Source organism: Porites lutea, chromosome 9 (assembly GCF_958299795.1).
Source record: "Porites lutea chromosome 9, jaPorLute2.1, whole genome shotgun sequence".
In the NCBI taxonomy this organism is placed as follows: Eukaryota; Metazoa; Cnidaria; class Anthozoa; order Scleractinia; family Poritidae; genus Porites; species Porites lutea.
In genome coordinates this window covers 28,357,018-28,370,944 of record NC_133209.1, presented here as the reverse complement: position 1 = coordinate 28,370,944, position 13,927 = coordinate 28,357,018, and the positions used below count along the sequence as shown (strand labels likewise).

The following is a 13,927-nucleotide window of genomic DNA, read 5'->3' as shown; positions in this document are numbered from 1 at the left end:
TTTGATTCAGACCGTCTTCTCAGGTTAAAAGAAGCTCTTGACACCCATTGGCATGCTCGGCAAATTAAAGTTCAGCCTAAAAGAATTTTAGCGTTATTTTCGACACTCTTAATTTGCTTCTTTCGTTCTAAGATAAGCATAGGATGCCGTTCAATTTGGCATAAATCCTGCATTCACTGCCTATCAGACATCTACGGTATCTCCCATGCATTTTAGTAGTGAAGTATTTGAAGTTATTTAATTGCGCCCATCACAGTACTTGGTGTAATTTGGGGTAAACGTAATGACGAAAAATAACTTGACCGAGTTACTTGGCATGTCCAAATAGAAAAAGCCAGGGCTGCTTTTTAAAATATATTTTATTTGAAACTGAGGAATAGTATGAAGGTAGCTTTTGGGCACAGCAAAACGTAATAATGCAATATATTTTGTTCTTTATGTCGGGTTGGCGTGTTTTAAGATTTATTTGCAATTGCAAAGTCAATACAGCTGTGTAAATGGACAGTTGTAGACTGGTGTAAACATATCTCTTGCCAATTTCAGTGAAACAAAATTTAAAGTCTTATCAATATTCTCTTTGCGTTTTACCAGCACTAATAACCTTTTGTAAGCTTTTACATGTTCGGCCGGAGCGTGGAGAGAATGAGAACGGGGGGCAGGGTTTGATTTTCGGCGATTTTTGCGGTTAACACTTTGAAAATCAGATTTCAGCCATCCGCTAAGTATCCCTGTCTTTTTTACCGGCCAGTTAAAATTTCAGCCCATTTTTCACTTATCATAGCAATTTATACATTTTTTATCTCAGTTCTCTTAATTCTCAGCTGTCATAAAATTTGGCCAGTTCTATCTTACCTATCTATCAAACGCCTATCAGACCCTAATTACATTCAACGCTACGTCCGAAACACCTTTGTTGGCTTCAGATATACACTAAAGTATACAAGTGTAACGATTTCATCAACTGAAGTAAAAGAAAGGGTTGAGAAATCTGTTAGTTAAACTTTAAAGGTCTAGCCACAGCACTGAACTGAATAAAATCGTGATATGGTTAATTTTGCTCACCATCTCTAGTACCATGGGTAATGCTTAATGTTCTCTTGTAGTTAAAATTGTCCTGATTGGCTTCATTCTAAGGGTTGTTTTTAGCTAGGTGTGTGAGAGGAGTTCCACATTTCAATGGGATCTATGCGAAGCTCAGGGTAAAATTTGTGTCAAACGTGTTACAAACTTAAAGGATAAGAGGTTGTACCTCGGGGCCGAGCCTCTACCTTAGACTTTGTTGAGTATAACCCCCAACCCCCACCCCCCCCCCCCCCCCCACCTTCCCGCCCCTCTCGCCCCGGATGGCAGAAATTCTAGTTGCAGAAAAGGGGATTGCCGTGAGCAAAGGCCGTTCGAAACATTAGACTAACAGCTTGTGCCAAAAAGCATGTCGTAAATTTAATAAGTAGGAAACCTTTTCTTTCTCCAGTTCTCCCCTGGTTAAAATTGTTTGCAGGTTTTTTACTTCAATTTCCTCGGAGCAGACGTGATATAATTTCCCTTCGTTAAGAACTGAACTGATAAGGGGCATAAACGACGCTAACAGACGCTAAAATATCTTTGATTGGTGTTTTGCATAAATTTTCACGGACATTCTTCGTTTTGAAATTGCCGTTTTACTGAATTTTGGCCGTTCTAAATCAGGCATTTCTTTATATTTAGCGCCGAATGTAGCTTTCTCGTAACTGGTTTGAAACGCCCTGAAGAAAGCATTGATAGCCAGATCTTTTCAGCCTAGAAACCATGCCAAAAATATATTACAAGACGAAAGAAAATTACCCAAAGAATGTAAATTTCTGGTAAGTTGAACATGAATGAGTCACTGAGTCCATTGAAATACACAGGCTTTGAATGCCAAATATTCAACGCGACATCGTCTGCATCAGTTAATTTCGATTAGAAAAAAAAACTTACATTTATCAGTTGGATATTCCTATAGAATGCCAAAAATTACTCCCCCCAATGAAACTGAAGTCAATCGTCAGTTCACGCCAAGAGCTGGATATAAAATGCTTTAAAACACATAACCACTGTCAAATTTAGACTCGTGTATACTGTCCAAATAAGATTCAATTAAAATTTGGAGCTGAATAAAATACATTGTTTCTTCATTATTTCTTCAAAGTGTAAATTTTTGACAAGTCGAGACTCACTATCCAACTAATGACGAGATATAAACCCATAACTTTCTTTTTTCTTATCGTTTTAATTGTCTTTACTGATTTTTTGTTAAGAACCGGATGTACACTAAGTTCGTTTTTGTTTGAAACGCTTTCATTTTTTCGCTTTCACTAACAGGTGAAGTAACATTTGACGTACGTCGAAGATAGATGTAGCACGGATCGTGGATCGATCAACCTCCAAGTTCTTAATTAATTACCGATGCGTCTACTGATTGGCTCAAAAAATTTGACAAGTCTGTCCTGAATTGTGAAATGCTAATATTTGCATTTTGAAAGTGACTTTAAATGCTTAAGCTACAAAGAAATGATTGTCGCCTCGGATGGAAACAACTCATTTTTTCAACTACTGTTAGCCAGGCTTTTTTCAAATTGAAACTCGTTGATATTGGCCAGATAAAATTAAAGGGACATCAGCCCTTAATGCTTGAGAGATAACAACGAACAAGGCAATCAACTGATTTGATTTTTTTTTTTTTTCACTGAAATTTCTAGAAATGAAGATAAAACCGAAAAGCGTTATTAGTTTTAATTAGAACCTTTAACATTGTTTTTTCAATTTTCGATCAGGTATCAGTACATAAAATAACGTTTAATTTCAGTCATACCACTATTCATTTACTGCCAGTGCTTTATAAAGAAAATGATACTGTCATACTGAACCCGAGAAAACAATCTTCGCCTAGAGCATATAACATACTTTAAAGTTCTGCGAGTCCTAGCAACCTTTTCCACCTTCCATTGAGGCCTGTATGTGCATTCTCATGAAACCTAAATACCTCGTATGTGTTTTTTTTTACTCACTGTAAGGATTATTGCCTTAAGACACAAGTCTAGTTCCTTCATTTAAGGGGGAAATGCAGAGCAAGCAGAAAACAAAAGAGTTTTGGTTGATTGTGAATGGTCATACCTTTTGTTCATGATTCCAATGAAAATTCTAATTAGAGAAGTAAATTCATGTATCCTTCGCTCGTATACTACAAATACTTCTAAGTAAGCACAGTCTAAACGCTTTTAAATGCTTTCTTTTCAAGGTACGTGCTAAATTGACGCATATTGAATTTCAATAATTCATATCTTAACCGTTAATGTGCGACATACGTCTGTTCAGTATACATCGACAGGAAATGTGGCAATTTCCCTCATGTAAGTTACAAGTAAAATCCCGTCTATAACCTCCCGTATAAAAATCTTCTTGCCCTTTCTAAGACTGGAGTAAGAAGCTAATGTTAGCCTGCTCCTTGTTTTGATTGAATCTTCATAAAACAAATCTGTGGTTAATTGACTGACTGATCTTGCTTAGCTACTCCTTACCACACATGTCCAATATACACAAACGGATACGATTCGTCAAACCGATGGTCCATTAGTACCAATGGTAGGATTGGTACCACTCAGTAGAAAAGGATGTCATTCCAGTGGTTCTATTGGTAAATACGCATCTCATTAAGGGGACTTAGATTATTTTCCCATGTGACCGGACTGGGTACAGGACAATTCCAATGGTTCATTGGTACCGAGGTCGAAATTAACAAGCATGCCATGTGTATTCTTCGTTCTATAAACCATCTATGCAAAACAAGTTCGCTTTTACACCAAGTAAAAAAGCGATAATAGTTATATTATGAATATTCCTCGTTCTATAAGCCAACCACGCAAAATAATTTGGCTCCCTCACAAAGTAGAACCGCGCTAATAACGTAAGAATTCGAGTTTTCGACTTCTACTCATGATCAGTGCCAGCACCACCCCCTCCCCACAGCTCCAAGGAGACTGATTGACTGCCTGGCTGACTGGGAGGCTGATCAACTGAATGCACATGCTCGTGAATTATTATTTTATCCAGGGGCGGATCCGGGATTTTTTTTAGGAGGGGGTGCACTCGTCTCTTGCTCTACTTCAACACCAATAAACCACATAGTTTTTTTTTTGCAGAATACCAGTTGTATAAGAAAACCGCAGGTCATCTGGGGGGGGGGTGCGCACCCCCCCTGCACCCTCCCCCTAGATCCGCCCTTGTTATCATAACTTGCTTGAAGGCCTTCCGCGGTAATATGACTCTATTTGACATCACAGCTGACATCATTTATCGATTCAATTTAAGCAAAAGTCCCAATAACAATCAGACTTTCAGACGCAGTTTCCAACATCAGAATTCCCTTGTACACCTTAAATCTGAAACCGTCGGCCACAGACTGAAGAATTTCAAGATAGCTGTCATGAACTACCTGTTCTCCAGGATTTTGTCTGCAGCAAATCTCGCATTCTGAAAGGCTAACTTATCCCACAACTATCTTCTCAGATATTACAGAAGAGTCTTTTCTAGATAATATGCACCAAAAGGTGCCCTTTTGTTAACAATGGAATACTCAACATTTTTTTTCCAAGAATCAATTGAGTCACTCACCGGCCCAGTTTTTGTCTACGTTTAAATTGATAGTTAACAACTACCTGCCGACAGAAATTTCAGGTTTGTCTTTTAATTGCCAAGATTAAAACCAGAACCACGGAAAAGCGTTACCGAAGTTGCATTCATGTCATAAAAAACGAGCATTACGTTTTTAAGGCGAAAAAAGGTAGCCGGGAAAAGACCATCCTATATAGTATCTGTAACTTCAGCTGACACGTGCACATCGATAAGAAAACAATGAAGTAAAGAAATAAAACAGTGAACTTACTGACTTGCCACCTGCAGCATTACAGGCATTACTTTATCCCTGCAGGTTGCCATAATAAACTGTTTTTTTTTTTTTTGCTTTAGTATATTGTTTTTCATTACGGCTATTAAAATAATGATGCGGACAAAAAACTTTTCGAGGAACTTGTTATTGTTTGTCGTACGGATTTTAGCGACCATTAACATATTGGAATACGAGTCTGAAACGGCAAAATACCGAAAATTTTATTCAAAAAAAACAATTCAAAGTGTACTGCTGAGTATTTTCGATGTAGAAGATTTTTTCATAATGATTTATTCAGGAACATCAGTCTAAGGTAAGATCCTCAGTATAGCAAAAGTATCAACAGATACCAGCTTTAAAACTCGTTCAGTTTATTGTATTTAAATTCTTTCTTTCCTCAAATTTATTACTCTTTCATGTATTGATAGATATATAGATAAATATAATTATACATACATGTACATGAAAGAATAAAATTATTCTCTAATAGCTACCCACGGCTGGGCCCTTGCAATTTGTAAACTTTAACAGAAAATAAAGATTGCCGGTTGTTGTAGTTGCTGTTTTTGAAATAATTTGCTAATAAACTAATTCCCTGGGAAAAGAGGCCTCTGTTAGCAGGGAATCAAACTAAATTCTGAAGCCTTTACAGATATACAATTGTAACCTGGCACAATCTTAACTTAACCCTTATGTCCCTGTTACCGGATGATAAGTGACGGTGAAAGAGTAAGAGTTCTGGCTTGAAATTAAAAAATCATAAACAAATCTAAAAGTCGTTATATATTACCCCCTTCTTTCTAGCCCAACAATGTTTCAAATTGCGAAAGTAACCTCGCGTTTTCTCCGTCTGAAGTAGGTGGTAATTTGACAAACAAGGCAGACTCATGAATCTGACAAAGAACATAGCCAGTTCAGAGCCTTCAAATCTTTAATATTTCTCAAATCTGGTTCAGTACATTACCTGAAGCAATTTAAATTTAGATGAACCTTTTAACCTTTCTAATGTAGATGCCACGGCAAGAGAAAAAAAAAATGCTTCCATCCAAAGAAATTGTATTAATTTTGTTGTGCCCTCCACTAAATATCTAGGCTTTCTTACGTCAATTCATTACCTATAGTTCGCTAAACACGAAAAAAAGTTGGAGATAAAAATTTGAATTATACCTGTAGGAGCAATGTTGTTTAGCGTCATGCAGATACAAAATAGTTGAGGATACGGTGTTGAAAGCCATCTTTACTTGTCAAGCAAAGATATGACGACTCCTTCACCCCATAATCAGATTCTCGTCTCCTTATGATTAATCGTGCGAAGTTTGTGATGTTGTGAAAGAAAACTACCCAGAACAGGAAATCTTTCTTACCTTTCGATTCAATGTATAAACTGCAGAACTGAACCCGCGTCAGAAAATGATGTTCACTAGCAACAATGAGCACCTTCGCAGCTCAGATTCAGAATAAAACTGCCAAATAAAAACGTGTGAAAGTCAATTGAAATATGAAACGGTATTTCTAAAATGCTTTAAATTTGAATTGCATTTTTAATTAATGGTTTTCTTCAATGGCTTTGACTTAATTGTTTTCAGTTCATAAATATGTCTCTAGTAAACTCAAACAAATCAGAATTTGTTTTAGTTCGAAAGAGAAAACGGTCGACGAACAGAAACATTTTCTTTCTTTCTTTCTTTCTTTTTCTTTTTTTGCTCTTTATTAATTTATTTATTTTTGTTTGCTTTAGATTTTTTTTTTTGGCTGAGGAAATGGTTCGTTAAATTATTTCAGAGAAACTTCGTAATATTATCCTTGTTTTTGAAAGAAGCCAATGTCAATTAAAATACAGGAAACTGCCATTCTTATCAGGATTGCAAAAGAAGAAATAATTGGTGTCACTTTAATTGGTGAGTCAGAATAGTATTTGACAAGTCCGATCTTATCAACTGACCTGTTTGTTTTGAATATTTATGTTATAATGTAAATATCGAAGTTGAATAAACGTTGTTTGAATAGAGTGACTTTTCGTTGCCTCTAAGACAATACGTATTTGAATTACAATTTTGGGGAAATTACTTGTAACGAGAAACTGAAGTTTCAATGCTGCGTTCATGTCTTTAGCTTGATGATTGTCGTTGAGAAAAAAACTAAGCCTGTCTAGAGAGCAGGCCACGAAGCAAAATTAATACATTACTGCAAATCAACATTCATAAAGAAGTAGTTAAATTCTATTTTGCCTTATCTGCATGGTTATTACAACACCCGCTATGCATGATGACAATTTAAAATTTAGTCGTATAAACATAACAACTTTCTTTAATTTTCCAGACATGTTTCGACGGTACATCCGTCATCTTCAGTGTTACATATTTTGAAATCGCCGTTGAATTAAAAGCGCGCGCGATCTTACAAAGTTCGTTACATTGCGTTGTCAATATTGCGTACTAAAACGAAAAAAAACTAAATTAAAACGGCGATTCAAAATATGTAACACTGAAGATGACGGATGAACCGTCGAAACATGTCTGGAAAATTATAGAAAGTTGTTATGTTTATACGACTATCTATATTGTTGCTGCTATGCAGACCAATTTAAAATTTGTTGAGTTTATCTTACATATTTTCTCTGTTATTCAAACATCCTCATGAAATGATTTACTTTCGTCAAGAAAGTCAGTATAAGATTTTTATGAATAAAAAATGGGAGAAATTTAGAGTCTAACATTTAAAAAAGACCTGTTTTTAAGAGAACCAATTTTCCATTGATTTCGATTGTTTTTTTTTCGTCTAACCTTTCGAAGGGTTGTCCAAAAAAACGTGGTTATTTACTGATTACCTTCGATTACTTGCTGAAAAAGTAAACATTTATCATGTGAAATTCAAAAGGCAAAAGATAAATGAGTAAGGTCGAATATATTATATTTGTTTATGTAGTTGTTTTGACTGACTGCTTGGTGTATGTCTGGTTGAAAATAATAGACTTTCTGGGAAAAATTAAAAATTTACCTTAGTGAAACAGAAATGATATATTATTACACCCACATATCATGCCAGCTTCATCAGCTGGCTCAACCAGACGTTAAGGTTATATCCCAGTATATTGTACAGTCCTGGTCTTGTACGCTGGTGAACAGCCGATTTGGAGCAAGTCCCCTATACAGTTCTCTATGGTTGGTGTAATTATATAATTAATTTTCGACCCTTCCGGCCATGGTGCTTCCAGTAGCTTGGATAGCATGCGAACTCACTCGGAGAGTCGTGAGTTCAACTCTTACCTGGAGTCAAGTTCGAAAGTTTTTCTGAGCTTTCTAGTGTTGGATTTCTCCTTCTTCTAAATTATACCTCGTGAAGAATTAACACGCCCAACCTTATACACCTAGACTGCTTGCAGTCCTCCTTTTTTCTTACAATCCATCAGGTATCTAAGCCAGCGCTTCGGTTTCGCGTGCAGTAACCTTGCAAAGAAAAATAACAGACTGCTCACAGTCTGCGATACATCGATCAGGTATGTTGCGAGCAGAAGTTTCCGGTAAATTGTAATTGTAAATTTTTTTCTGTTTCTGTTTTTTTTTTTACAGTCTGCGATACATCGATCAGGTATGTTGCGAGCAGAAGTTTCCTCTCGGCATAGAGTTGTCTCGGCGGAGTTGTTCAATTCGCTGTCATTCGCGAATTTGATTTCTTTACTACCCCTTTCCGGGGGGCTTGAACAAAGAAAGAAACCCCTGCTCGCAGGGTAGCAGCTGTTACCACAGAGAGATTCCGATTTCTGGGTAGATGCAATGAAAAGTTTACGTTAAGTAAAGGGTTGGTCACATGGTACAATTTGACGTTTGCCATTTGTTGCAATGTACATGATTCTAAATCTCTCTTATGATTATTTAGACTGCGAGTAGTCTTTTATTTTTCTTTTGAGACACCTTAGAATTCTCGTTTTTTTTTTTTTTTTTTGGCCATTAATTTGCATAACTATGACTTTTCGCTCGCCGCGCGTGGCTCTGAAGAGAGAATTAAGGAGGACCGCTCGGGGAGAAATCAACTGAAACGTATCAATTTTGGGCATTTCTACAAATTCAGATCCTCCAAAAAGGACGATTTTAAAATGAATGTCAAAAAGCATTAGATTAAAACTATGAAAGAAAAGTTGACGTGTTATAAAGTTCTCGTCGTACAGTCTAATGTCAATCGGCTTAAAATGTGACACATTAAATGTTGAATCTCTCATAATATTTGTAGCCATCTCGTCTATGAAGATGGACGTCTTTCTTCGTCTCGTCATTCAGCTCGCAGATTCTTCCTAACATCGGAAAATCTCGGTCGCCCGTCGGTTTGTATTCGTAATTAACTGACAAACAATTCAGGTAACGAAGGCATTCACGAGCACATGCGATTACGTCATCAACTAGCATTTTTTTGATCACGTGGCCTGGTATGGCGGTGTCTGTGCCAAGTTGGGCCAACTTTCCAACCACTGGGTCTGTCTCTAAAAATAAAATCATTCACGGCCATTTCAGTATCAGGACGGACAACACCAGCATCCAACATAAAGTATATTTTAAGATTAAGGAATCAGTGTATTACTAGTCATTTTTAGTTGACATTGAACAAATGTCCAGTCATTAGCAGTCAAGATGTGGGTAATAACGTGACAAAGAAGGTTACCATAGCAACAGAATTGGCTCCTAAAAACCCTCCTTACTTAAATTTAAATCCCAACATTGATTATTATTACAAATATTCGAGCGTTAAAAGAGCAGGACTTTTTCAAATTTAAAATAAAGTTTATGGCGAAGAGATAAGACTGCCACCTTGGGTTTATTTTTGAAAGGTTAAGGTGGCTCTGAGCTACTTGCTATATGGATGCCATTACGGTAACCAGTTCTATTAGCAAAATGATTAGAACTCCTTCTCAGTGATCAGGCATTTGTTACAAACATCGACTTGAAAAAGAGCGGGGACAATGATACATCAAAGCTCAAATCATGGTAGTTTCTTCGGTATTGCAAGGATTTCTCACGATGACCATGGCCACCCACAGGACGTGAAGTTCTCTTCTCGAGATATTCTATTGTTTTCTCTATACCCCGCATAGCAGGCGCCGTTTACAAGTTTCAGGCAGAGCAAGGGGAATGAGCGAAATGGCGACCACCTCTGCTTTTCTTGCCTCGCGCGAGAGTCCACGAGATTTCTCCAATGGCCCTAAAAAATCCTGCTAAGCAGGCTTCTTTGAAGTTATATACGACACTCTTATTCTGCCCTGAACTTCCCTGAAATCGCCCGTATGTGCATCCGTCGCCCTTCCTTTTAAAATGAAACAAAGTCTTCGGGAAATTAAAAAACAAAGTAATTTGCGTACACAACACTGATTACCTCTGAGTGTCATGCACAAATAGCCGTAATTGTTCGCATCGCACGGCTCCACTTTCAACTGACTGGAATCGCTATATGCACAGGTATGCGTGGCGACGGAGTACACAGAACTATGAGAAACAGGTAGAGTTGCGAAGGAACTTGCGTTAGCAGGACCAAGGACGACACGGTGAGATGAGTTTGTCTCTGCATTCAGCTGCATCGTGTAAAGGAACCGTTCGGCCAAATGAAAACTTCTTTTATTCATCGCATAAACCAACTCTCCTTTATTTTCAATGCAGACGTCTTTCATCTCACTTGTTGTTAAGGTGTCATTTGTCAACACGCTGAAACAAAAGTTATTGTGCGCTTTCCATTTTTCTTTACACCCAGGAACTAAATGAGTCACAAAGAAAAAGAAATAAAAAAATTTACTCCAATTTACCCATCACTCACAGCAGGTCAGTATAGCAGACAATCATGAAATCATGAAACAGGAATTTTAGAACGGCGTATAAAATATTGGCCCATTTCTAGAACAGGATATCAATTTTAGGGGAAATTTTGTTTAGAACGGGGTACCAATTTGGAGTCCCGGGCGGCACATACCCACCCAAAAAATACCCAAGTGCCCCCGCCGGGGGTCAAAGTTTGTCACGCAGTAAACGTTTCGAGGTCGGGCAAACTCTTATGGCTGGGAACGGACTTCGTGTTACATCAAATTCACGCCAAATTCAACAGACTGCCTTTATTTTGATAGCCGGCTTTGCAAGAGACAACGGCATTGAAAGGTTCCATCAGAGTAGAAAAGCATTAACAACCAAAAGTGAGGGACCATGCATTTAGCAATCTTGAAAAATTTACCCCGGGTAGGTGGGGTTGTAAGATTGCATGAAAACGCAGGTCATCTTTTTATCCCCACCTGCCTGGGATCGGTTTCCTTTAACTGGATAAAATGCTGATTCCATCACAGGCAGACCACCCTCTGTTAGTGGGGCCGTTGTTGATTGAAATCTGAGCATCGATCTTTTGTTCTTTATAAAAGAATACAGATGACCAATACGGTGGCTATAATTTTATCCCAAAATGCAGATTTTAACGCAAAAGTTTCAATTTCCTATTTGGAAAGGATAAACTGTTTACATCACTGAAAAACTTACCCTTATCCCCATAGTCGAAAAACTTATACACAAAGTAAGTAGATTGACTCAGCCCTACACCACTCTTACAGTTTTCTGCCCGACCGTCACGGCTGTATGTTTGACCAGCGGTTTCTCCGGACCAACATTCACCATAATTCTGTAGTCCAAAGTAGCTAGTTTAAGATAAATATAAAACAAATGAGATTCATTCTCAACCTTTGACGTCAGGGGTTCTCCGAACAATATCATTGGTAATCAACATTTGTGTTGACGAACTTGGATGACGCTTTTATCCGCCTAGCACAGTATTCAACCGTTAAAAGAAAATAAGATCTAGCGTTGCTGAGATCGTAAGCAGACCTTCAGTCTAGCCTGCGAACGGCAGACGTTTCTCAAACGTCCCTCAGCGGCGATGAGCGAGGAGAAACGTCTATCGTTCGCAGGCTAACCTTCAGTCCCGCTGGGGGATTGTGGACTCCTCTCATCCTTTGAGACCCAGGAGAAGCCGGGTCAGGGGAAACGGCGTGGCTTCTTCCGAACCGACTTTCTGCCTCTAGGTCTCCAAGAGGGGTCCCTGTCTATCACTATAAAAGTTAAGGCAAGGTTGTTATGAATCACTGTTAACTATCTTTAATAGCGCTCCGAGACCAACCTCGTCTCCAGGGCGCTTTTCCCTGGCTTTATTGGAGGAAAAGCGCCCTGGGGACGAGGCTGCTCCGAGACTCCTTGAACTCATTTAAGAAACAATAGATGATTTATTGTAGGAAAATCTGCATATAAATAAAGTATGCAACTTAAAAAATGTGACGGACGGGAAGGACCGTTATGTTTTTGACGGGGGGAAGGAGCGGGGTTGGAAAATTGTGAAATAAATTATTTGCAGAGGCTGTACACACTGAAATAGATTGTATGGAAGTAAAAATTAAAGTGTTTGCAGGAAGACGGAAACACAAAAAACTGTTCGCATGTGAAAATTTTCCAACCCCTTAACCCCCCTCCCCCCCCCAAAAAAAAAAAAAAAATAATGGTCTGTGGTTTTTCACTGCTTACATTTTCATTTAGGGGAAGGTTCTAAATCCCTAGGGCAGAGTCTCTTTTGTCTTGCAATAGGTGTCCGACCGTCCTCTTGCCAAAATTTCGAAATGGTGTCATTTCATGTTGTGACCAGCATAAACTGTGCAGTTATGTCAGAAAATTCAGCTATGAAAAAAATATTTTTTTACCTCAGACTTCTGTCATGCGCTAAGCGCGCGCACCAGTCAATCACAGCAGTGATGTCATCCCATTTCATTTGCGGACGGAAATTCTTAAGAAGCAGAGGCATAGGATGAGGTGAAATGCCGCTGTCCAGAAAACAACCCACAGGCTCATAAAGCGGAACTCCTGAAAAATTCAATCCGGTGAAAGAACTGCTTGCTTACTTAGAATTTTTTTTTTTAATTTTCCAAAGGCGATAAAAATGTGTCTTGAGAGCTAAAGGAAACCTACTGGCAGTGTGATGGGAAAATGACGTTGCCTTTTTCTTTGACGAATTCTCCTATAATTTGAATTATTTTTCATAAAAGAAACTAACCAAAGAGCTGAACATACCAGGACTTACGAACGTCGCCTTTTGAATGTTCCGCAGGACGCCATTAAGAAAAAGTGAAATGATGCATCATTTACTTGCCACTGTTTAGCAAAGCAGACTTAACGTTTTCAATAGTTTTTAACCTCTGATAATTTGGTCAATCGCTGCTTGATAAGACTACTTTATTCGTAGTCCTACACGGACGTATCAATCAGCTGCCGGCCGCAGATTGTGTAAATCACATGACAATAGTTCCTCTCTCTGACTTTTCTTTAACGGACTTTTTCACCTTCTACTGAATTAAATGTAGAAAACTATTATTTGGACTCCTCAGATTTGACTCACTTGGGTTGACGTTGTCGCTTTACGACGGGACTGTTCAGGGCTAAAAATATCATAGATACCGGAGTTTTGCGAAAATCATTTTACTAGGAAAAGCGCGATTAGTGAATTGGTACGAGGCGAACATAAACAGCTTTAATAGTAGAAGTTCCTTGACGTAAAATTTTAAACCAAATTAAGCAACGGATGCAATGTTTGCTGTCGATGAATAGTTTCAAATATTTTACCGCAACAATGAATATAAGTGGTCGCCGCCGAGTGAACAAGAAGACACTTCCATCTTCTAGGTAATAATTACACCCTTTTTCCTTGTCAGGGTCTTATATGTTATATCAGTTCTCTTATCTACAAACGGAACCGTGAAATGAATTTCAAAATAGTAATTTTAAGGACGCACTCGAAGCAAGACATTGATTTTTGTTTAAACTATTCGACTGTGATCAAGACAGCTATAGCATAACTGTGAGACTAGAAACAGCTCTATAAAAGTCAAACTTACCGTATGAAAAAGAAAATGCATTCCAAAAAGACCAAAAACTAAGGATTTCAATCACCAATGAAGACATTTTAAAAATTCTTTATCCAAGAAATCGGCGGCTGGTTTGTGCGTCTTCAATAAAATGATTTCAA

General features: G+C 38.0%; 2 protein-coding genes across 2 annotated transcripts in view; both read right to left on the bottom strand.

The window, feature by feature from the left end:
• The window catches only part of LOC140948560 (neuronal acetylcholine receptor subunit alpha-7-like), a 16,086-nt gene extending 12,860 nt beyond the window's left edge, over positions 1-3,226 (bottom strand). The window contains exon 1 of the mRNA XM_073397813.1: positions 3,133-3,226. The gene's annotated coding sequence lies outside the window, so the exon portion shown is untranslated. The remainder of the gene's footprint in view (positions 1-3,132) is intronic.
• Positions 3,227-8,834: 5,608 nt separating this feature from the next.
• On the bottom strand, positions 8,835-13,927 carry LOC140948309 (uncharacterized). Its single transcript, XM_073397537.1, has 5 exons — positions 13,797-13,927; positions 12,609-12,768; positions 11,404-11,558; positions 10,265-10,639; positions 8,835-9,377 (listed from the first exon to the last, which is right to left on the bottom strand). Exons 1-5 carry the CDS (start codon positions 13,861-13,863, stop codon positions 9,100-9,102), a joined length of 1,035 nt encoding a protein of 344 aa, XP_073253638.1. The 5' UTR covers positions 13,864-13,927; the 3' UTR covers positions 8,835-9,099.